This window comes from Oncorhynchus keta, chromosome 18 (genome assembly GCF_023373465.1).
Source record: "Oncorhynchus keta strain PuntledgeMale-10-30-2019 chromosome 18, Oket_V2, whole genome shotgun sequence".
In the NCBI taxonomy this organism is placed as follows: Eukaryota; Metazoa; Chordata; class Actinopteri; order Salmoniformes; family Salmonidae; genus Oncorhynchus; species Oncorhynchus keta.
The window spans coordinates 56,305,966-56,332,261 of NC_068438.1; the positions used below are offsets into that span (position 1 = coordinate 56,305,966).

At 43.8% G+C, this 26,296-nt stretch overlaps 1 protein-coding gene and 1 long non-coding RNA gene across 4 annotated transcripts in view; both read right to left on the reverse strand.

Annotated features, from left to right (window-relative positions):
- cntn5 (contactin 5) overlaps positions 1 to 26,296 on the reverse strand; it is a 700,818-nt gene that overhangs the window by 177,231 nt on the left and 497,291 nt on the right. The window contains exons 15-17 of one of the 2 annotated variants that reach the window (XM_052468732.1): positions 20,503 to 20,620; positions 16,411 to 16,569; positions 9,849 to 9,998 (exon numbers count right to left, since the gene is read on the reverse strand). In XM_052468732.1, the coding sequence (XP_052324692.1) occupies positions 9,849 to 9,998; positions 16,411 to 16,569; positions 20,503 to 20,620 (427 nt within the window). Of the gene's footprint in view, positions 1 to 9,848; positions 9,999 to 16,410; positions 16,570 to 20,502; positions 20,624 to 26,296 lie in introns of both variants that reach the window. The other variant, XM_052468731.1, reaches the window with a different exon arrangement.
- Positions 23,368 to 23,798, reverse strand: LOC127908935 (uncharacterized). 2 transcript variants are annotated; one of them, XR_008069074.1, is made up of 3 exons: positions 23,707 to 23,798; positions 23,503 to 23,546; positions 23,368 to 23,382 (listed from the first exon to the last, which is right to left on the reverse strand). It is a non-coding gene; the product is annotated as an uncharacterized LOC127908935 (long non-coding RNA). The 2 variants fall into 2 exon arrangements; XR_008069073.1 differs by lacking the exon at positions 23,368 to 23,382 and adding an exon at positions 23,408 to 23,422.

Below are 26,296 nucleotides of genomic sequence, written 5' to 3' on the forward strand. Positions count from 1 at the left end.
ACACCCCTTCATCCACTATTTAAACAGCAGTATGTGGACATCCTTCATCCACTATATATACAGCAGTATGTGGACACCTCTTCATCCACTATATATACAGGACACCCCTTCATCCACTATTTAAACAGCAGTATGAGGACACCCCTTCATCCACTATTTAAACAGCAGTATGTGGACATCCCTTCATCCACTATATATACAGCAGTATGTGGACACCCCTTCATCCACTATATATACAGCAGTATGTGGACACCCCTTCATCAACTATATATACAGCAGTATGAGGACACCCCTTCATCCACTATATATACAGCAGTATGAGGACACCCCTTCATCCACTATATATACAGCAGTATGAGGACACCTCTTCAACATATACGATATATACAGCAGTATGAGGACACCCCTTCATACACTATATATACAGCAGTATGAGGACACCCCTTCATACACTATATATACAGCAGTATGAGGACACCCCTTCATACACTATATATACAGCAGTATGTGGACACCCCTTCATCCACTATATATACAGCAGTATGAGGACACCCCTTCAACATATACTATATATACAGCAGTATGAGGACACCTATCCACTATATATACAGCAGTATGTAGACACCCCTTCAACATATACTATATATACAGCAGTATGTGGACACCCCTTCATCCACTATATATACAGCAGTATGTGGACACCCCTTCATCCACTATATATACAGGACACCCCTTCATCCACTATATATACAGCAGTATGTGGACACCCCTTCATCCACTATATATAAAGCAGTATGTGGACACCCCTTCAACATATACTATATATACAGCAGTATGTGGATACCTCTTCATCCACTATATATCCAGCAGTATGTGGACACCCCTTCATCCACTATATATACAGCAGTATGAGGACACCCCTTCATCCACTATATATACAGCAGTATGTGGACACCCCTTCATCCACTATATATACAGCAGTATGTGGACACCCCTTCATACACTATATATAAAGCAGTATGTGGACACCCCTTCAACATATACTATATATACAGCAGTATGTGGACACCTCTTCATCCACTATATATACAGCAGTATGAGGACACCTCTTCAACATATACTATATATACAGCAGTATGAGGACACCCCTTCAACATATACTATATATACAGCAGTATGTGGACACCTCTTCATCCACTATATATACAGCAGTATGAGGACACCTCTTCAACATATACTATATATACAGCAGTATGTGGACACCCCTTCAACATATACTATATATACAGCAGTATGTGGACACCCCTTCAACATATACTATATATACAGCAGTATGTGGACACCTCTTCATCCACTATATATACAGCAGTATGAGGACACCTCTTCAACATATACTATATATACAGCAGTATGAGGACACCCCTTCATCCACTATATATACAGCAGTATGAGGACACCCCTTCAACATATACTATATATACAGCAGTATGAGGACACCCCTTCATCCACTATATATACAGCAGTATGAGGACACCTCTTCAACATATACTATATATACAGCAGTATGTGGACACCTCTTCATCCACTATATATACAGCAGTATGAGGACACCCCTTCATCCACTATATATACAGCAGTATGAGGACACCACTTCATCCACTATATATACAGCAGTATGAGGACACCTCTTCAACATATACTATATATACAGCAGTATGTGGACACCCCTTCATCCACTATATATACAGCAGTATGAGGACACCTCTTCAACATATACTATATATACAGCAGTATGAGGACACCCCTTCAACATATACTATAAATACAGCAGTATGAGGACACCCCTTCAACATATACTATATATACAGCAGTATGTGGACACCTCTTCATCCACTATATATACAGCAGTATGAGGACACCTCTTCAACATATACTATATATACAGCAGTATGTGGACACCTCTTCATCCACTATATATACAGCAGTATGTGGACACCTCTTCATCCACTATATATACAGCAGTATGAGGACACCCCTTCAACATATACTATATATACAGCAGTATGAGGACACCTCTTCAACATATACTATATATACAGCAGTATGAGGACACCTCTTCAACATATACTATATATACAGCAGTATGTGGACACCCCTTCAACATATACTATATATACAGCAGTATGTGGACACCCCTTCAACATCCACTATATATACAGCAGTATGAGGACACCTCTTCAACATATACTATATATACAGCAGTATGAGGACACCCCTTCATCCACTATATATACAGCAGTATGTGGACACCTCTTCAACATATACTATATATACAGCAGTATGAGGACACCTCTTCAACATATACTATATATACAGCAGTATGTGGACACCCTTCATCCACTATATATACAGCAGTATGAGGACACCTCTTCAACATATACTATATATACAGCAGTATGAGGACACCCCTTCAACATATATTATATATACAGCAGTATGTGGACACCCCTTCAACATATACTATATATACAGCAGTATGAGGACACCCCTTCAACATATACTATATATACAGGACACCCCTTCAACATATACTATATATACAGCAGTATGAGGACACCCCTTCAACATATATTATATATACAGCAGTATGTAGACACCCCTTCAACATATACTATATATACAGCAGTATGAGGACACCCCTTCAACATATATTATATATACAGCAGTATGAGGACACCCCTTCAACATATACTATATATACAGCAGTATGAGGACACCCCTTCATCCACTATATATACAGCAGTATGAGGACACCCCTTCATCCACTATATATACAGCAGTATGTGGACACATCTTCATCCACTATATATACAGCAGTATGTGGACACCCCTTCATCCACTAAATATACAGCAGTATGTGGACACCTCTTCATCCACTATATATATACAGCAATATGAGGACACCTCTTCATCCACTATATATACAGCAGTATGTGGACACCTCTTCAACATATACTATATATACAGCAGTATGAGGACACCTCTTCATCCACTATATATACAGCAGTATGTGGACACCCCTTCATCATATACTATATATACAGCAGTATGAGGACACCCCTTCAACATATACTATATATACAGCAGTATGAGGACACCCCTTCATCCACTATATATACAGCAGTATGAGGACACCCCTTCAACATATACTATATATACAGCAATATGTGGACACCCCTTCATCATATACTATATATACAGCAGTATGAGGACACCCCTTCAACATATACTATATATACAGCAGTATGAGGACACCCCTTCAACATATACTATATATACAGCAGTATGTGGACACCTCTTTAACATATACTATATATACAGCAGTATGTGGACACCTCTTTAACATATACTATATATACAGCAGTATGTGGACACCCCTTCATCCACTATATATACAGCAGTATGTGGACACCCCTTCAACATATACTATATATACAGCAGTATGTGGACACCCCTTCAACATATACTATATATACAGCAGTATGAGGACACCCCTTCATCCACTATATATACAGCAGTATGAGGACACCCCTTCATCCACTATATATACAGCAGTATGTGGACACCCTTCATTCAGCAGTATGTAGACACCACTTCATACTATATATACAGCAGTATGAGGACACCCCTTCAACATATACTATATATACAGCAGTATGTGGACACCCCTTCATCCACTATATATACAGCAGTATGAGGACACCTCTTCAACATATACTATATATACAGCAGTATGAGGACACCTCTTCAACATATACTATATATACAGCAGTATGTGGACACCCCTTCAACATATACTATATATACAGCAGTATGTGGACACCCCTTCAACATCCACTATATATACAGCAGTATGAGGACACCTCTTCAACATATACTATATATACAGCAGTATGAGGACACCCCTTCATCCACTATATATACAGCAGTATGTGGACACCTCTTCAACATATACTATATATACAGCAGTATGAGGACACCTCTTCAACATATACTATATATACAGCAGTATGTGGACACCCCTTCATCCACTATATATACAGCAGTATGAGGACACCTCTTCAACATATACTATATATACAGCAGTATGAGGACACCCCTTCAACATATATTATATATACAGCAGTATGTGGACACCCCTTCAACATATACTATATATACAGCAGTATGAGGACACCCCTTCAACATATACTATATATACAGGACACCCCTTCAACATATACTATATATACAGCAGTATGAGGACACCCCTTCAACATATATTATATATACAGCAGTATGTAGACACCCCTTCAACATATACTATATATACAGCAGTATGAGGACACCCCTTCAACATATATTATATATACAGCAGTATGAGGACACCCCTTCAACATATACTATATATACAGCAGTATGAGGACACCCCTTCATCCACTATATATACAGCAGTATGAGGACACCCCTTCATCCACTATATATACAGCAGTATGTGGACACATCTTCATCCACTATATATACAGCAGTATGTGGACACCCCTTCATCCACTAAATATACAGCAGTATGTGGACACCTCTTCATCCACTATATATATACAGCAATATGAGGACACCTCTTCATCCACTATATATATACAGCAATATGTGGACACCTCTTCAACATATACTATATATACAGCAGTATGTGGACACCCCTTCATCCACTATATATACAGCAGTATGTGGACACCCCTTCATCATATACTATATATACAGCAGTATGAGGACACCCCTTCAACATATACTATATATACAGCAGTATGAGGACACCCCTTCATCCACTATATATACAGCAGTATGAGGACACCCCTTCAACATATACTATATATACAGCAATATGTGGACACCCCTTCATCATATACTATATATACAGCAGTATGAGGACACCCCTTCAACATATACTATATATACAGCAGTATGAGGACACCCCTTCAACATATACTATATATACAGCAGTATGTGGACACCTCTTTAACATATACTATATATACAGCAGTATGTGGACACCTCTTTAACATATACTATATATACAGCAGTATGTGGACACCCCTTCATCCACTATATATACAGCAGTATGTGGACACCCCTTCAACATATACTATATATACAGCAGTATGTGGACACCCCTTCAACATATACTATATATACAGCAGTATGAGGACACCCCTTCATCCACTATATATACAGCAGTATGAGGACACCCCTTCATCCACTATATATACAGCAGTATGAGGACACCCCTTCATCCACTATATATACAGCAGTATGAGGACACCCCTTCCACATATACTATATATACAGCAGTATGAGGACACCCCTTCAACATATACTATATATACAGCAGTATGAGTACACCCCTTCCACATATACTATATATACAGCAGTATGAGTACACCCCTTCCACATATACTATATATACAGCAGTATGAGTACACCCCTTCCACATATACTATATATACAGCAGTATGAGTACACCCCTTCCACATATACTATATATACAGCAGTATGTAGACACCCCTTCATCCACTATATATACAGCAGTATGTGGACACCTCTTCATCCACTATATATACAGCAGTATGTGGACACCCCTTCATCCACTATATATACAGCAGTATGTGGACACCTCTTCATCCACTATATATACAGCAGTATGAGGACACCCCTTCCACATATACTATATATACAGCAGTATGTGGACACCCTTCATCCACTATATACAGCAGTATGAGGACACCCCTTCATCCACTATATATACAGCAGTATGTGGACACCCTTCATCCACAGCAGTATACACCCCTTCATCCACTATATATACAGCAGTATGAGGACACCCCTTCAACATATACTATATATACAGCAGTATGAGGACACCCCTTCAACATATACTATATATACAGCAGTATGAGGACACCCTTCATACTATATATACAGCAGTATGAGGACACCCCTTCATCCACTATATATACAGCAGTATGAGGACACCTCTTCATCCACTATATATACAGCAGTATGAGGACACCCCTTCAACATATACTATATATACAGCAGTATGTGGACACCCCTTCATCCACTATATATACAGCAGTATGTGGACACCCTTTCAACATATACTATATATACAGCAGTATGAGGACACCCCTTCATCCACTATATATACAGCAGTATGTGGACACCCCTTCAACATATACTATATATACAGCAGTATGAGGACACCTCTTCATCCACTATATATACAGCAGTATGTGGACACCCCTTCAACATATACTATATATACAGCAGTATGAGGACACCTCTTCATCCACTATATATACAGTAGTATGTGGACACCCCTTCAACATATACTATATATACAGCAGTATGAGGACACCTCTTCATCCACTATATATACAGCAGTATGAGGACACCCCTTCAACATATACTATATATACAGCAGTATGAGGACACCCCTTCATCATATACTATATATACAGCAGTATGTGGACACCCCTTCAACATATACTATATATACAGCAGTATGAGGACACCCCTTCAACATATACTATATATACAGCAGTATGAGGACACCCCTTCAACATATACTATATATACAGCAGTATGAGGACACCTCTTCAACATATACTATATATACAGCAGTATGTGATCACCATTTCAAATGAGTAGATTTGTCTTTTTCAGGCACACCCATTGCTGACAGGTGTATCAAACCAAGCACACAGCCATGCCATCGCCATAGACAAATATTATCACTAGAATGGCCCGTACTGAAATGCTGAGTGACTTTCAACGTTTCAAACAAGTCAAATTGACTTTCAACGCCACCTTTCCAACAAGTCAGTTAGTCAAATTTCACCCTGCTTGAGCTGCCCCCCAGGCAACTGTAAGTGCTGTTATTGTGAAGTGGAAATGTCTTGGAGCAACAACGGCTCTGCCACGAAGTGGTAGGCTACAGAACGGGACCGCAGAGTGCCGAAGCGCATACCGTAAAAAGCGTCTGTCCTCGGTTGCAACACTCCCTACCGAGTTCCAAACTGCCTCTGGAAGCAACGTCAGCACAAGAACTGTTTCTCGGGAGCTTCATGAAATGGGTTTCCATGTTCAAGCTTTAGCACACAAGCCTACGATCACCATGTGCAATGCCAAGTATCGGCTGGAGTGGTGTAAAGCTCGCCGCCATTGACCTCTGGAGCAGTGGAAACGCGTTCTCTGGAGTGATGAACCACACTTCATAAACTGACAGTCCGACGGATGAATCTGGGTTTCATGCATAGGGCCAACTGTAAAGTTTGGTGGAGGAAGACTAATGTCTGGGGCTGTTTTTCATGGTTCGGCCCCTTAGTTCCAGTGAAGCATAGGGCCAACTGTAAAGTTTGGTGGAGGAAGACTAATGTCTGGGGCTGTTTTTCATGGTTCGGGCCCCTTAGTTCCAGTGAAGCATAGGGCCAACTGTAAAGTTTGGTGGAGGAAGACTAATGTCTGGGGCTGTTTTTCATGTTCCCCTTAGTTCCAGTGAAGCATAGGGCCAACTGTAAAGTTTGGTGGAGGAAGACTAATGTCTGGGGCTGTTTTTCATGGTTCGGGACCCTTAGTTCCAGTGAAGCATAGGGCCAACTGTAAAGTTTGGTGGAGGAAGACTAATGTCTGGGGCTGTTTTTCATGGTTCGGGCCCCTTAGTTCCAGTGAAGCATAGGGCCAACTGTAAAGTTTGGTGGAGGAAGACTAATGTCTGGGGCTGTTTTTCATGGTTCGGCCCCTTAGTTCCAGTGAAGCATAGGGCCAACTGTAAAGTTTGGTGGAGGAAGACTAATGTCTGGGGCTGTTTTTCATGGTTCGGGCCCCTTAGTTCCAGTGAAGCATAGGGCCAACTGTAAAGTTTGGTGGAGGAAGACTAATGTCTGGGGCTGTTTTTCATGGTTCGGGCCCCTTAGTTCCAGTGAAGCATAGGGCCAACTGTAAAGTTTGGTGGAGGAAGACTAATGTCTGGGGCTGTTTTTCATGGTTCGGGCCCCTTAGTTCCAGTGAAGCATAGGGCCAACTGTAAAGTTTGGTGGAGGAAGACTAATGTCTGGGTCTGTTTTTCATGGTTCGGCCCCTTAGTTCCAGTGAAGGGAAATCTTAACGCTACAGCAATAAATCAAACGTATTTATAAATCCCTTTTTATATCAGCCGATGTCACAACATACTATACAGAAACCCAGCCTAAAACCCCAAACAGCAAGCAATGCAATGACATTCTAGACAATTCTGTGCTTCCAACTTTGTGCAACAGCTTGGGGATGTCCTTTTCCTGTTTCCACATGACAATGCCAAGAGGGCACAAAGCGAGATCCATACAGAAATGGTTTGTCCAGATCAGTGTGGAAGAACTTGACTGGCTTGCACAGAGCCCTGACCTCAACCCCATCGAACACCTTTGGGATGAATTGGAACGCTGACTGAGAGCCAGGCCTAATCACCCCAACATCAGTGCCCGACCTCACTAATGCTCGTGGCTGAATTGAAGCAAGTCCCCTCAGCAATGTTCCAACATCTAGTGGAAAGGCTTCCCAGAAGAGTGGAGGCTGTTATAGCAGCAAAGGTGGGACCAACTCCATATTAATGCCCATGGTTTTGGAATTAAGTGTATGTAGTGTAGTCATGTAGTGTATATTGTATATTGTTGTCATTATGTATGTAGCCTTCTTTAAGGGGATCATTAAGAGACCGTTGAAAGTAAGAAGGTCGTTTTAGTGGGAGTCAACTTCTTCTTTGGTAAGTAGAAGGTCGTTTTAGTGGGAGTTTACTTCTTCTGTGGTAAGTAAGAAGGTCGTTTTAGTGGGAGTTTACTTCTTCTTTGGTAAGTAGAAGGTCGTTTTAGTGGGAGTTTACTTCTTCTTTGGTTAGTAGAAGGTCGTTTTAGTGGGAGTTTACTTCTTCTTTGGTAAGTAGAAGGTCGTTTTAGTGGGAGTTTACTTCTTCTTTGGTTAGTAGAAGGTCGTTTTAGTGGGAGTTTACTTCTTCTTTGGTAAGTAGAAGGTCGTTTTAGTGGGAGTTTACTTCTTCTTTGGTTAGTAGAAGGTCGTTTTAGTGGGAGTTTACTTCTTCTTTGGTAAGTAGAAGGTTGTTTTAGTGGGAGTTTACTTCTTCTTTGGTAAGTAGAAGGTCGTTTTAGTGGGAGTTTACTTCTTCTTTGGTTAGTAGAAGGTCGTTTTAGTGGGAGTTTACTTCTTCTTTGGTAAGTAGAAGGTCGTTTTAGTGGGAGTTTACTTCTTCTTTGGTTAGTAGAAGGTCGTTTTAGTGGGAGTTTACTTCTTCTTTGGTAAGTAGAAGGTCGTTTTAGTGGGAGTTTACTTCTTCTTTGGTAAGTAGAAGGTCGTTTTAGTGGGAGTTTACTTCTTCTTTGGTAAGTAGAAGGTCGTTTTAGTGGGAGTTTACTTCTTCTTTGGTAAGTAGAAGGTCGTTTTAGTGGGAGTTTACTTCTTCTTTGGTTAGTAGAAGGTCGTTTTAGTGGGAGTTTACTTCTTCTTTGGTAAGTAGAAGGTCGTTTTAGTGGGAGTTTACTTCTTCTTTGGTAAGTAGAAGGTCGTTTTAGTGGGAGTTTACTTCTTCTTTGGTAAGTAGAAGGTCGTTTTAGTGGGAGTTTACTTCTTCTTTGGTAAGTAGAAGGTCGTTTTAGTGGGAGTTTACTTCTTCTTTGGTAAGTAGAAGGTCGTTTTAGTGGGAGTTTACTTCTTCTTTGGTTAGTAGGAAACACACACACACACGGACACACAGACCGAGGAGTTACCTGCTTCTTTAGTCCGGACTCCTCTGGATGGGGCACTGGGATCTCCTGTCCCGATAGCGTTACTGGCCACCACCCTGAATTCATAGTCCACCCAGGGGTTGAGCTCCACAGCCATGGCTGACTCCATGTCCCCTGTCACTGGCTCTGGGTCTGGAGAGGATGGAGGGAGAGATATAGATATAAATAATAGATATAGATATATATATACAGAATAGATAAAAAAATATATATATACAGAATAGATATAGATATATAGAATAGATATAGATATACAGAATAGATATAGATATATAGAATAGATATAGATATACAGAATAGATATAGATATACAGAATAGATATATATATTTATATACAGAATAGATATAGATATATATATATATATACAGAATAGATATAGATATATATATATACAGAATAGATATATATATATATATACAGAATAGATATAGATATACAGAATAGATGTAGATATACAGAATAGATATAGATAATAGATATAGCGAATAGATATAGATATAGCAAATAGATATAGATATACAGAATATATATAGATATAGAGAATATATATAGATATACAGAATAGATGTAGATATACAGAATATATATAGATATAGAGAATAGATATACAGATACAGTTCACATACACCTTGGCCAAATACATTTAAACTCAGTTGTTCACAATTCCAGATATTTAATCCTAGTAAAAATTCACTATTTTAGGTCAGTTAGGATCGCCACTTTATTTTAAGAATGTGAAATGTCAGAATATTAGTAGAGAGAATGATTAATTTCAGATTTGATTGCTTTCATCACATTCCCAGTGGGTCCGAAGTTTACATACACTCAATAATATTTGGTAGCATTTCCTTTAAATTGTTTAACTTGGGTCAAACGTTTCAGGTAGCCTTCTACAAGCTTCCCACAACAAGTTGGGTGAATTCTGGCCCATTTCTCCTGACAGAGCTGGTGTAACTGAGTCAGGTTTGTAGGCCTTCTTGCTCGCACACACTTTTTCAGTTCTGCCCACACATTTTCTATAGGATTGAAGTCAGGGCTTTGTGATTGCCACTCTGATAGCTTGAATGTGTTGTCCTTAAGCCATTTTGCCACAACTTTGGAAGTGTGCTTGGGGTCATTGTCCATTTGGAAGACCCATTTGCATCAAGCATTAAATTCCTGACTGATGTCTTGAGATGTTGCTTCAATATATCCAGATAATTTTTGTCCCTCATGATTCTCTCTATTTTGCAAAGTGCCCCAGTCCCTCCTGAAGCAAAGCACCCCCGCAACATGATGCTGCCACTCCCGTGCTTCACGTTTGGGATGGTGTTATTCGGCTTGCAAACCTCCCCCTTTTATTTCTTTCAACAGACCAGAGGACATTCCTCCAAAAAGTACGATCTTTGTCTATTCCCCCTCAGGAAACTGAAAAGATTTGGCATCCTCAGATCCTCAAAAGGTTCCACAGCAGCACCATCGAGAGCATCCTGACTGGTTACATCACTGCCTGGTATGCTCGGCCTCCGACCGCAAGGCACTACAGAGGGTAGTGCGAACGGCCCATTACATCACTGGGGCCAAGCTTCCTGCCATCCAGGACCTCTATACCAGGCGGTGTCAGAGGAAGGCCCTAAAAATTGTAAAAGACTCCAGCCACCCAAGTCACAGAGTGTTCTCTCTGCTACAGCATGGCAATTTGTACCGGAGCACCAAGTCTAGGTCCAATAGGCTTCTAAACAGCTTCGACCCCCAAGCCATAAGACTCCTGAACATCTAGTCAAATGGCTACCCAGACTATTTGCTGTGCCCCCCCACCCCCTCTTCACACCACTGCTACTCTCTGTTGTCATCTATGTCAATGTAATAATTCTACCTACATGTACATACAACTCTATTCAACATCAAGTAACTGACACAAGCAGTAAAATTAGATTTAAAAACATTTTTTAATTTGTTACAGTCTTTGGCAGCAGAGAAGTGGAATGAAAGGCGGCCAAAGGAAGTGTTGGCATTCAGGATGACCAGTGAAATATACCTGCTGGAGCGTGTGCTACGGGTGGGTGTTGCTATGGTGACCAGTGGCTGAGATAAGGTGGGACTTTACCTAGCATAGAGTCAAGTTGCTGCAGGGGTTGCTGAGATGTTGGCCTGGGTAGAGGTAGCCAGGTGGAAAGCATAGCCAGCCGTAGAAAAATGCTTATTGAAATGATCGATTATTGTAGATTTATCGGTGGTGAAATGTTTCCTATCCTCAGTGCAGTGGGCAGCTGGGAGGAGGTGGTCTTATTCTCCATGGACTTTACAGTGTCCCAATGCTTTTTGGAATTAGTGCTACAGGATGCACATTTCTGTTTGAAAAAACTAGCCTAAGCCTTCCTAATTGACTGAGTATATTGGTTCCTGACTTCCCTGAGCAGTTGCATATCGCGGGGGCAATTTGATGCTAATGCAGAATGCCACAGGATGTTTTTTGTGCTGGTTAAGGGCAGTCAAGTCTGGGGTTCTACATTTTTTGAAATGGGGCTTATTTAAGATGGTGAGGAAAACACTTTTAAAGAGCAACCAGGCATCCTCTACTGATGGGATGAGGGCAGGATTGGTTGGTCAGGATGATATCTAAGAGGGTGCCCATGGTTACAGATTTAGGGTTGTACCTGGTTGGTTCCTTGATAATTTGTGTGAGATTGAGGGCATCTAGCTTAGATTGTAGGATGGCCGGGGTGTTAAGCATGTCCCAGTTTAGGTCACCAAACAGTACGAAGTCTAAAAATAGATGGGGGGGCAATCAATTCACATATGGTGTCCAGGGCACTGCTGGGGGCAGAGGGAGGTCTATAACAAGCAGCAACGGTGAGAGACTTATTTATAGAAAGGTCTATTTTTAAAAGTACAAGCTCAAATTGTTTGGGCACAGAACTGGATAGTTTGACAGAATTCTGAAGGTTATCTCTGCAGTAGATTGTTTATTTATTTTCCCTTTTGTACTTTAACCACTTGCACATCGTTACAACACTGTATATATACATACGCGAATCTGACCATCAACCCATGTAAGACAAAGCCGCAACTCGTCAGTGAAGAGCACTTTTTGCCAGTCCTGGCTGGTCCAGAGGCGGTGGTTGTGTGCCCATAGGCAACGTTGTTACCGGTTATGTCTGGTGAGGACCTTCCTACAACAGGCCTACAAGCCCTCAGTCCAGCCTCTCTCAGCCTATTGCGGACAGTCTGAGCACTGATGGAGGGATTGTGCATTCCTTGTGTAACTCAGGCAGTTGTTATTGCTATCCTGTACCTGTCCCGCAGGTGTGATGTTCGGATGTACCGATCCTGTGCAGGTGTTGTTACATGTGGTCTAACACTGCGAGGACGATCAGCTGTACGTCCTATCTCTCTGTAGGGCTGTCTTAGGCATCTCACAGTACGGACATTGCAATTTATTACCCTGGCCACATCTGCAGTGTTCATGCCTCCTTGCAGCATGCCTAAGGCATGTTCACACAGATGAGCAGGGACCCTGGGCATCTTTATTTTGGTGTTTTTCAGAGTCAGTAGAAAGGCCTCTTTAGTGTCCTAAGTTTTCATAACTGTGACCTTAATTGCCTACCGTCTGTAAGCTGTTAGTGTCTTAACGACCGTTCCACAGGTGCATGTTCATTAATTGTTTATGGTCCATTGAACAAGCATGGGAAAACAGTGTTTAAACCCTTTTCAATGAAGATCTGTGAAGTTATTTGGATTTTTACGAATTATCTTTGAAAGACAGGATCCTGAAAAAAGGATGTTTCTTTCTTTGCTGAGTTTACAATTACATCTTGGTACATTTAATGTAACCTCTTACATTAAATGTACGACCAGCCTATCTACTTCCTCCCATTCCCCATGTCTTCAGATCACTGCCCAGAACTCTGTTCTTATCAAGTCTCCCATTCCCCATGTCTTCAGATCACTGCCCAGAACTCTGTTCTTATCAAGTCTCCCATTCCCTATATCTTCAGATCACTGCCCAGAACTCTGTTCTTATCAAGTCTCCCATTCCCCATGTCTTCAGATCACTGCCCAGAACTCTGTTCTTATCAAGTCTCCCATTCCCCATGTCTTCAGATCACTGCCCAGAACTCTGTTCTTATCAAGTCTCCCATTCCCCATGTCTTCAGATCACTGCCCAGAACTCTGTTCTTATCAAGTCTCCCATTCCCCATGTCTTCAGATCACTGCCCAGAACTCTGTTCTTATCAAGTCTCCCATTCCCTATATCTTCAGATCACTGCCCAGAACTACTGTCTCGGTGTTCTTATCATTGACACCAGGGCACTCTGTCAAGCTGACTGCTCTTCAAACACATGCTGTTAACTCTGTTTGAAGGAAGAAGTACAGTGTGTCCCAAATGGCATCCTATCACGCATAAAGTACACTGCTTTAAAACCAGAACCCTAAGGGTCTGGTCAAACGTTGTGCAGTATATTAGGGAATAGGGTTCCGTGTGTAATTCAACCCTACAGCTAGCTTAATGCTCTCTTTCCCTGTGTGCTAATCTTAACGAGTTCACCACTTTCCACATGCATCACTGGGACTAATTGTCTTTCCTTCAAATAGGGTGCTATAGGGCTCTAGTCTAAAGTAGTGCACTACGTAGGGAATAGGGTTCCGTGTGTAATTCAACCCTACAGCTAGCTTAATGCTCTCTTTCTCTGTGTGCTAATCTTAACGAGTTCACCACTTTCCACATGCATCACTGGGACTAATTGTCTTTCCTTCAAATAGGGTGCTATAGGGCTCTAGTCTAAAGTAGTGCACTACGTAGAGAATAGGGTGCTATAGGGCTCTAGTCTAAAGTAGTGCACTACGTAGAGAATAGGGTGCTATAGGGCTCTAGTCTAAAGTAGTGCACTACGTAGAGAATAGGGTGCTATAGGGCTCTAGTCTAAAGTAGTGCACTACGTAGAGAATAGGGTGCTATAGGGCTCTAGTCTAAAGTAGTGCACTACGTAGAGAATAGGGTGCTATAGGGCTCTAGTCTAAAGTAGTGCACTACGTAGAGAATAGGGTGCTATAGGGCTCTAGTCTAAAGTAGTGCACTACGTAGAGAATAGGGTGCTATAGGGCTCTAGTCTAAAGTAGTGCACTACGTAGAGAATAGGGTGCTATAGGGCTCTAGTCTAAAGTAGTGCACTACGTAGAGAATAGGGTGCTATAGGGCTCTGGTCTAAAGTAGTGCACTACGTAGAGAATAGGGTGCTATAGGGCTCTGGTCTAAAGTAGTGCACTACGTAGAGAATAGGGTGCTATAGGGCTCTGGTCTAAAGTAGTGCACTACGTAGAGAATAGGGTGCCATAGGGCTCTGGTCTAAAGTAGTGCACTACGTAGGGAATAGGGTGCCATTTGGGCGACAACCATTGTGAATCATTCTAAGGACATGATTCATTATGGAGCTCTAAACTTTTCTATTATTCGTATCCTCTGAAAGCACACAGCAGCAGCGGAGCAGATTACACCTACTGAGTCGGCAGTCTTCCTTCGACATTAACAGATCATTATAGATGGGTATTACTGTCAAGATACGGGGAAATGAAGCCATTTAAATGGTAACAGCTCAGTAAAAATCCCGTGGTTTTCTCACTGCCACCTCAGGAATTAGCGTTGACCTTAAAAGATACAGGTTCATTTTCTGTTAACCTTTTGACATAATTCTGAGTGTAATTTAAACCACTGACATTTCATTTTGAGCTGAACATACTTTTTTTATTAAGTTCTGTTGAACAACAGCCAAGTTTTAAACAGAACATAAGAGTTAGAATTAATACATAACAGTTCAACTCGATTCATGGTGGCCCTGACTGGAGAAACTCAACTGAAGGACGAGAGGTGTTGAGTTGAGCTCTTTGTCGTCTAACAGATGCCTGCACCTCCAACAGCTAGTCTCCAGTCAGGGCCACCCTGAATCTACAGCTAGTCTCCAGTCAGGGCCACCCTGAATCTATAGCTAGTCTCCAGTCAGGGCCACCCTGAATCTACAGCTAGTCTCCAGTCAGGGCCACCCTGAATCTACAGCTAGTCTCCAGTCAGGGCCACCCTGAATCTACAGCTAGTCTCCAGTCAGGGCCACCCTGAATCTACAGCTAGTCTCCAGTCAGGGCCACCCTGAATCTACAGCTAGTCTCCAGTCAGGGCCACCTTGAATCTACAGCTAGTCTCCAGTCAGGGCCACCCTGAATCTACAGCTAGTCTCCAGTCAGGGCCACCCTGAATCTACAGCTAGTCTCCAGTCAGGGCCACCCTGAATCTACAGCTAGTCTCCAGTCAGGACCACCCCGAATCTACAGCTAGTCTCCAGTCAGGGCCACCTTGAATCTACAGCTAGTCTCCAGTCAGGGCTACCCTGAATCTACAGCTAGTCTCCAGTCAGGGCCACCCTGAATCTACAGCTAGTCTCCAGTCAGGGCCACCCTGAATCTACAGCTAGTCTCCAGTCAGGGCCACCCTGAATCTACAGCTGGAGGCAATAGATCCTCTATTGCAACTTAACATCTCTGGCGTAAAACAAACAGGACAGCATCCATACCTGTCCTGAGGGTCTGCCAGCCCAGGGAGAAGGGGCTCCGGGCCTGGAGATTGTAGCTGCTGATGGGGCTGTGGTTGTCCACCCCTCCACTCCAAGACAGGGTGGCTGTAGTGTCCTTGATCTCCTCTACTATCACCACACCAGGGGGTCCTGGGGGGCCTAGAGGGAGATTTAGAGAGAGAGAGAGAGAGAGAGAGAGAGAGGATTCTGTCCTAAAGCAGTGTACTTAGGGAATAAATAGCTAATTCGGACACACAGATTCAACCCCAAACTGAAAACAGCTGGACCGATGATGTGCAGCTTCACTTGTCATTTAGCAGACACTCTCATCCAGAGCAATTTACAGGAGCAAACAGGTTAAGTGTCTTGCTCAAGAGCACATCAACCTATTTTTCACCGAGTCGGCTCGGGATTTAAACCAGCAACCTTTCTGTTACTGGACCCACCCACAGACAGAGAGTGAAGGAGAGAACAGGAGGACCTGTGAGAACAGCTGGTGCCGTCCAATGAAAACCGAAAGGTTGAGTGTTCCACAGAAGGGACCGTTAAAAGGGTCGGTTTAAAAGGTACATTTGCATTCCGAGGAGGGATATTAATATGCATTCTGTGTCGCCATGAGAACCAGCCGGTGTGATTCTGAAGTCTATTGAGAGGAGAGCCGTGTGTGTCGTGGTGGGTTTAATAAGTAGATTGAATGGTGGAGAATATATCATTGAGGATTCAGATTCTGGATTTAGAGAGTAGCTCAGGCAGGACAACCCATCTCATCATCCAATCCCATGACCCCCCACCACCACACACACACACACACACACACACACACACACACACACACACACACACACACACACACACACACACACACACACACACACACACACACACACACACACACACGCACACGCACACCTCCTCCATCCCTCCCTCCCCATCCTTCAATATGAAAGGGGATTTTCAGCGTCATGCCAATCACCTGTCTAGAGCTCAAAGCCGACAACCCTCCATGGGTGTTGTAGCGAGGGGGCAACCAGTGATCTGTATCACAGCCCTCCATAGCAAGGGGACAACTAGTGATCTGTATCAAAGCCCTCCATAGCAAGGGGGCAACCAGTGATCTGTATCACAGCCCTCCATAGCAAGGGGGCAACCAGTGATCTGTATCACAGCCCTCCATAGCAAGGGGCAACCAGTGATCTGTATCACAGCCCTCCATAGCAAGGGGGCAACCAGTGATCTGTATCACAGCCCTCCATAGCAAGGGGGCAACCAGTGATCTGTATCACAGCCCTCCATAGCAAGGGGGCAACCAGTGATCTGTATCACAGCCCTCCATAGCAAGGGGGCAACCAGTGATCTGTATCACAGCCCTCCATAGCAAGGGGGCAACCAGTGATCTGTATCACAGCCCTCCATAGCAAGGGGACAACTAGTGATCTGTATCACAGGCCTCCATAGCAAGGGGGCAACCAGTGATCTGTATCACAGCCCTCCATAGCAAGGGGACAACCAGTGATCTGTATCACAGCCCTCCGTAGCAAGGGGGCAACCAGTGATCTGTATCACAGCCCTCCATAGCAAGGGGACAACCAGTGATCTGTATCACAGCCCTCCATAGCAAGGGGGCAACCAGTGATCTGTATCACAGCCCTCCATAGCAAGGGGGCAACCAGTGATCTGTATCACAGCCCTCCATAGCAAGGGGGCAACCAGTGATCTGTATCACAGCCCTCCATAGCAAGGGGGCAACCAGTGATCTGTATCACAGCCCTCCATAGCAAGGGGGCAACCAGTGATCTGTATCACAGCCCTCCATAGCAAGGGGGCAACCAGTGATCTGTATCACAGCCCTCCATAGCAAGGGGGCAACCAGTGATCTGTATCACAGGCCTCCATAGCAAGGGGGCAACCATTGAAGAGTTGTGAGATAATATCAGGAGAAGGGTTGAAGGTGTCCCCTAAACCACAGATCTCGGCCTGCATCCCAAACGACACCCTAATAGTGCACTACTTTTGACCAGGGCTCACAGGGCTCTGTTAAAAAGTAACACACTAAATAGGGATTAGGGTGCCACTTGAGACAAAGCTCTAGGATCAGTCCCTTTCCCACCTCAACCATTAGAAGGTGAAACGACATGCCTCGCCCGTTGCTCTAGGATCAGTCCCTTTCCCACCTCAACCATTAGAAGATGAAACGACATGCCTCGTCCGTTGCTCTAGGATCAGTCCCTTTCCCACCTCAACCATTAGAAGGTGAAACGACATGCCTCGCCCGTTGCTCTAGGATCAGTCCCTTTCCCACCTCAACCATTAGAAGGTGAAATGACATGCCTCGCCCGTTGCTCTAGGATCAGTCCATCCTCAACCATTAGAAGGTGAAACGACATGCCTCGCCCGTTGCTCTAGGATCAGTCCATCCTCAACCATTAGAAGATGAAACGACATGCCTCGCCCGTTGCTCTAGGATCAGTCCCTTTCCCACCTCAACCATTAGAAGGTGAAACGACATGCCTCGCCCGTTGCTCTAGGATCAGTCCCTTTCCCACCTCAACCATTAGAAGGTGAAACGACATGCCTCGCCCGTTGCTCTAGGATCAGTCCCTTTCCCACCTCAACCATTAGAAGATGAAACGACATGCCTCGTCCGTTGCTCTAGGATCAGTCCCTTTCCCACCTCAACCATTAGAAGATGAAACGACATGCCTCGCCCGTTGCTCTAGGATCAGTCCATCCTCAACCATTAGAAGGTGAAACGACATGCCTCGTCCGTTGCTCTAGGATCAGTCCCTTTCCCACCTCAACCATTAGAAGGTGAAACGACATGCCTCGCCCGTTGCTCTAGGATCAGTCCATCCTCAACCATTAGAAGGTGAAACGACATGCCTCGTCCGTTGCTCTAGGATCAGTCCCTTTCCCACCTCAACCATTAGAAGGTGAAACGACATGCCTCGTCCGTTGCTCTAGGATCAGTCCCTTTCCCACCTCAACCATTAGAAGGTGAAACGACATGCCTCGTCCGTTGCTCTAGGATCAGTCCCTTTCCCACCTCAACCATTAGAAGGTGAAACGACATGCCTCGTCCGTTGCTCTAGGATCAGTCCCTTTCCCACCTCAACCATTAGAAGGTGAAACGACATGCCTCGCCCGTTGCTCTAGGATCAGTCCCTTTCCCACCTCAACCATTAGAAGGTGAAACGACATGCCTCGTCCGTTGCTCTAGGATCAGTCCCTTTCCCACCTCAACCATTAGAAGATGAAACGACATGCCTCGTATATATATATATAAAATATATGCCATTTAGCAGACGCTCAATCCAAAGCAACTTACAGTCATGTGTGCATACATTCTACGTATGGGTGGTCCCGGGATCGAACCCACTACCCTGGCGTTACAAGCGCCATGCTCTACCAACTGAGCTACAGAAGGACCTCCTCGTCCGTTGCTCTAGAATCAGTCCCTTTCCCACCTCAACCATTAGAAGGTGAAACAACACGCCTCGCCCGTTGCTCTAGGATCAGTCCCTTTCCCACCTCAACCATTAGAAGGTGAAACGACATGCCTCGTCCGTTGCTCTAGGATCAGTCCCTTTCCCACCTCAACCATTAGAAGGTGAAACGACATGCCTCGTCCGTTGCTCTAGGATCAGTCCCTTTCCCACCTCAACCATTAGAAGGTGAAACGACATGCCTCGTCCGTTGCTCTAGGATCAGTCCCTTTCCCACCTCAACCATTAGAAGGTGAAACGACATGCCTCGTCCGTTGCTCTAGGATCAGTCCCTTTCCCACCTCAACCATTAGAAGGTGAAACGACATGCCTCGTCCGTTCACCCTCTGAACGAGACACAGACACAATCCGTGTCTCAGTTGTCTCAAGGCTTAAATATCCTTCTTTAACCTGTCTCCTCTCCTTCATCTACACTGATTGAAGTGGATTTAACAAGTGACATCAATAAGAGATCATATCTTTCACCTGGTCTGTCTGTAATGGAAAGCATTCCTAATGTTTTGTTCACTCAGTGTATAGTGAATAGGGTGTAATTTAGGACACATCTTATCATAGATCTGTAGTTGAGGCTTAGAGATAAGGAGCTCACCTCTAACGAGGACTTCAGCCTCAGCAAACACCGTGTCGGCGCTGGTCTGAGCCCGGCAGCCGTATTTCCCAGCATGCTTCAGCAGGATGCTTCTGATCATCAGGTCCACCGTGGAGGACTGCTGTGTGACAAGTAGAGAGTCAACAACAACAAGTTAGTGTGTGTTTCTGTGTCTGTGTGTGTTTCCGTCTGTGTGTGTTTCCGTGTGTGTGTGTTTCTGTGTCTGTGTGTGTTTCTGTGTGTGTGTGTGTTTCCGTCTCTGTGTGTTTCCGTGTGAGTGTGTGTTTCTGTGTCTGTGTGTGCTAACTAATTAAAAATCTAAGTCCGACCTCTGTACTTGACACCTGAGAAATGCTTGTAACAACCTGTACTGGTCTCATACAGGCTTAAATAGATACTCGTCTTCTCCCTCTCTCTCTTGGAATGAGAAACGCCAAAGGCAAGACCGGGGAATCATTCAGGGTCTACAGACATCTACTTAGCATGGAACCTGATTAAAATGGCATTCCATGAAGCAGACAGAGGATTGTGTCTATAGGTTGTTGTCACTGCTAGCGCCTCTCGCTTCTCACCTCTCCCTCTCTACTCTCCCTCTCTACTCTCCCTCTCCACTCTCCTCTACTCTCCCTCTACTCTCCCTCTCTACCCTCCAGGGGCGCCGTACTATACTGGCTGACCCTGTAAAACAGCACATTACACTGCACCTATCATACTACTATGACTGACCCTGTAAAACAACACCTATCATACTACTATGACTGACCCTGTAAAACAACACCTATCATACTACTATGACTAACCCTGTAAAACAACACCTATCATACTACTATGACTGACCCTGTAAAACAACACCTATCACACTACTATGACTGACCCTATAAAACAACACCTATCATACTACTATGACTGACCCTGTAAAACAACACCTATCATACTACTATGACTGACCCTGTAAAACAACACCTATCATACTAGTATGACTGACCCTGTACAACAACACCTATCATACTACTATGACTGACCCTGTAAAACAACACCTATCATACTACTATGACTGACCCTGTAAAACAACACATTACACTACTATGACTGACCCTGTAAAACAACACCTATCATACTACTATGACTGACCCTGTACAACAACACCTATCATACTACTATGACTGACCCTGTAAAACAACACCTATCACACTACTATGACTGACCCTGTACAACAACACATTACACTGCACCTATCATACTACTATGACTGACCCTGTAAAACAACACCTATCATACTACTATGACTGACCCTGTAAAACAACACATTACACTACTATGACTGACCCTGTACAACAACACCTATCATACTACTATGACTGACCCTGTAAAACAACACCTATCACACTACTATGACTGACCCTGTACAACAACACATTACACTGCACCTATCATACTACTATGACTGACCCTGTAAAACAACACCTATCATACTACTATGACTGACCCTGTAAAACAACACCTATCATACTAGTATGACTGACCCTGTACAACATCACATTACACTACACCTATCATACTACTATGACTAACCCTGTAAAACAACACCTATCACACTACTGGGACTGTAAAACAACACCTATCATACTACTATGACTGACCCTGTAAAACAAAACCTACCATACTAGTATGACTGACCCTGTACTAACAACACCTATCATACTACTATGACTGACCCTGTAAAAAACACCTATCACACTACTATGACTGACCCTGTAAAACAACACCTATCATACAACTATGACTGACCCTATAAAACAACACCTATCATACTACTATGACTGACCCTGTAAAACAACACCTATCATACTACTATGACTGACCCTGTAAAACAACACCTATCACACTACTATGACTAACCCTGTAAAACAACACCTATCATACTACTATGACTGACCCTGTAAAACAACACCTATCACACTACTATGACTGACCCTGTAAAACAACACCTATCATACTACTATGACTGACCCTGTAAAACAACACCTATCATACTACTATGACTGACCCTGTAAAACAACACCTATCATACTACTATGACTAACCCTGTAAAACAACACCTATCATACTACTATGACTGACCCTGTAAAACAACACCTATCACACTACTATGACTGACCCTATAAAACAACACATTGCACTGCACCTACCTGTATTTGTCTACCTAGCTTGAGAATGGGGAAGAGCATGGGTGGTATGCTGAGGAGAAGACAGGGCCTGTCTCTGCAGATACCTGGTAGTTGGCCAGGGACAGGGCCTGTCTCTGCAGAGTTATACCTGGTAGTTGGCCAGGGACAGGGCCTGTCTCTCCAGATACCTGGTAGTTGGCCAGGGACAGGGCATGTCTCTGCAGATACCTGGTAGTTGGTCAGGGACAGGGCCTGTCTCTGCAGATACCTGGTAGTTGGCCAGGGACAGGGCATGTCTCTGCAAATACCTGGTAGTTGGCCAGGGACAGGGCCTGTCTCTGCAGATACCTGGTAGTTGGCCAGGGACAGGGCCTGTCTCTGCAGATACCTGGTAGTTGGCCAGGGACAGGGCCTGTCTCTCTAGAGTTATACCTGGTAGTTGGCCAGGGACAGGGCCTGTCTCTCCAGATACCTGGTAGTTGGCCAGGGACAGGGCCTGTCTCTGCAGATACCTGGTAGTTGGCCAGGGACAGGGCCTGTCTCTGCAGATACCTGGTAGTTGGCCAGGGACAGGGCCTGTCTCTGCAGATACCTGGTAGTTGGCCAGGGACAGGGCCTGTCTCTGCAGATACCTGGTAGTTGGCCAGGGACAGGGCCTGTCTCTGCAGATACCTGGTAGTTGGCCAGGGACAGGGCCTGTCTCTGCAGATACCTGGTAGTTGGCCAGGGACAGGGCCTGTCTCTGCAGATACCTGGTAGTTGGCCAGGGACAGGGCCTGTCTCTCCAGATACCTGGTAGTTGGCCAGGGACAGGGCCTGTCTCTCCAGATACCTGGTAGTTGGCCAGGGGCAGGGCCTGTCTCTCTAGAGTTATACCTGGTAGTTGGCCATGGACAGGGCCTGTCTCTCCAGATACCTGGTAGTTGGCCAGGGACAGGGCCTGTCTCTCCAGATACCTGGTAGTTGGCCATGGACTGGGCCTGTCTCTCCAGATATCTAGTAGTTGGCCAGGGACAGGGCCTGTCTCTCCAGATACCTGGTAGTTGGCCAGGGACAGGGCCTGTCTCTCCAGATACCTGGTAGTTGGCCATGGACAGGGCCTGTCTCTCCAGATACCTGGTAGTTGGCCATGGACAGGGCCTGTCTCTCCAGATAACTGGTAGTTGGCCATGGACAGGGCCTGTCTCTGCAGATACCTGGTAGTTGGCCAGGGACAGGGCATGTCTCTGCAAATACCTGGTAGTTGGCCAGGGACAGGGCCTGTCTCTCCAGATACCTGGTAGTTGGCCATGGACAGGGCCTGTCTCTCTAGAGTTATACCTGGTAGTTGGCCAGGGACAGGGCCTGTCTCTCTAGAGTTATACCTGGTAGTTGGCCATGGACAGGGACAACTGAGAAAGGGAATTGCAGTATTTGTTTTTCCGCCTGCGCATTTCAAACATCACATGGTTGCATCTTAAATTGGATCCTGTTCCCTATACATTGCATTTCTTTTTTGTCAATCAAAATGTAGAGCCTTATGTCCCGAATGAGGTGAATGAGGCAATCAGGTGCCATTCAAACACAACCATTGAGAGCCAGTGATGTGACCATAGATAGGAGTATTGACACGGTTCTGATCTCGACGTAAACAACATCATCGTGTGTCACTGTCATATAGAAGCAGGAGAGAAGAAGCAACTGACATCAGACACAATGCTTTAGGTAATGACATGGTAGGTGATATATGGTGATATGGTATGGAATGGTAGGTGATGATGGTATGGTATTGATATGGTAGGCATGGTAGCCTAGTGGTTAGAGCATTGGACTAGTAACCGAAAGGTTGCAAGTTCGAATCCCCAAGCTGACAAGGTACAAATCTGTCGTTCTGCCCCTGAACAGGCAGTTAACCCCACTGTTCCTAGGCCATCACTGAAAATAAGAATTTGTTCTTAACTGACTTGCCAGGTAAAATTAAATTAAAAATATGGTATGCTTTAGGTACCTTTAGCATTAGCAGTTAGTTAGGTAAACGTGTCAGAAATGTAAATGCCAGCTGTGCAAATGTTTTCTAATTAACGGAAAAGGGAAATGGGATATTTTGCCAATGAATCCCCTTTTCTACTTACCCAGAGCCAGATGCTGGTATAAAGGACTTCCCTTGCCTAGTGACTACAGTTTCCTCCTGATTCAGCTCACACGAGCCTTGAACCCAGGACCTCTGCCTTGCTAGCACACATAACCGTCCTCCTGAAGCCTCTCAGCAGTCGTCACCATCGAAAAGTTAACCATTTGTTGGAGCAAGTGGTGACACTGCAGGCTGAGGAGTACGTTTCACACATGTACAATCCAATCATTGAGCTTAATGCTAGTTAAACAACGGGACCGCCAAACTACCTTAACCTCCTTCAAACTGCACGGAGAGACATAACCTGGTATCCTTGACTTCATCTGACTTTGGGTGAGTAGGAAAAGGGCTTGATTGCCAAAATCTTGCAGTATCCCTTTAAGTGAATACTGGTATCGATTCATTCAATATACTGATACACTGGTATATCAGCTCCTGTCAATCAGCTCCTCTTCTACATACATGCATATGCTCTTCAGCTTCCATTAACCTCTTCAACCTATGGGGGCGCTATTGGATTAAAAAAAACGTGCCCGTTTTAAGCGCAATATTTTGTCACGAAAAAGATGCTCGACTATGCATATAATTGCCAGTTTTGGAAAGAAAACACTCTGACGTTTTCAAAACTGCAAAGATATTATCTGTGAGTGCCCCAGAACTGATCTTACAGGCGAAACCAAGATGAAACATCAAACAGGAAATGAGCAGGATTTTTGAGGCTCTGTTTTACTATCATCTCCTTATAAGGCTGTGAATATGCTGTGAACGAGCTTATGCTCTCTGCCGTTCGTCCAAGATGTCTGCAGCATTGAGACGTGTTTGTAGGCATATCATTGGAAGATTGACCATAAGAGACTACATTTACCTGGTGTCCCGCCCGGTGTCCTGTGTCGAAATTATTGCGTTATCTGTAGGTCCATGCGCGTTCCATTTCTTCAGAAGAGAAAGTCAACTGCCACGAAGGATTTATCGTCGATAGATATGTGAAAAACACCTTGATGATTGATTCTAAACATCGGTTTGCCATGTTTCTGTCGATATTATGGAGTTCATTTGGAAAAAAGTTTGCGTTTTAATGACTTAATATTTTCTTTTCTTTTTTTTTTTTTTTTTTTTCCTTACCCAAAAGTGATGAACAAAACGGAGCGATTAGTCGACACAAATAATATTTTTTGTAAAAACGGAACATTTGCTATCTAACTGAGAGTCTCCTCATTGAAAACATCTGAAGTTCTTCAAAGGTAAATGATTTTATTTGAATACTTTTCTGGGTTTTGTGAAAATGTTGCATGCTGAAAGCCAGGCATAATCCTATGCTAGGCTATCAATACTGTTACACAAATGCTTGTTTAACTATGGTTCAAAAGCATATTTTGAAAATCTGAGATGACAGTGTTGTTAACAAAAGGCTAAGCTTGAGAGCAAATAGATTAATTTAATTTCATTTGCGATTTTCATGAATAGTTAACTTTGTGTTATGCTAATGAGCTTGCGGATAGATTTACACAATCCTGGA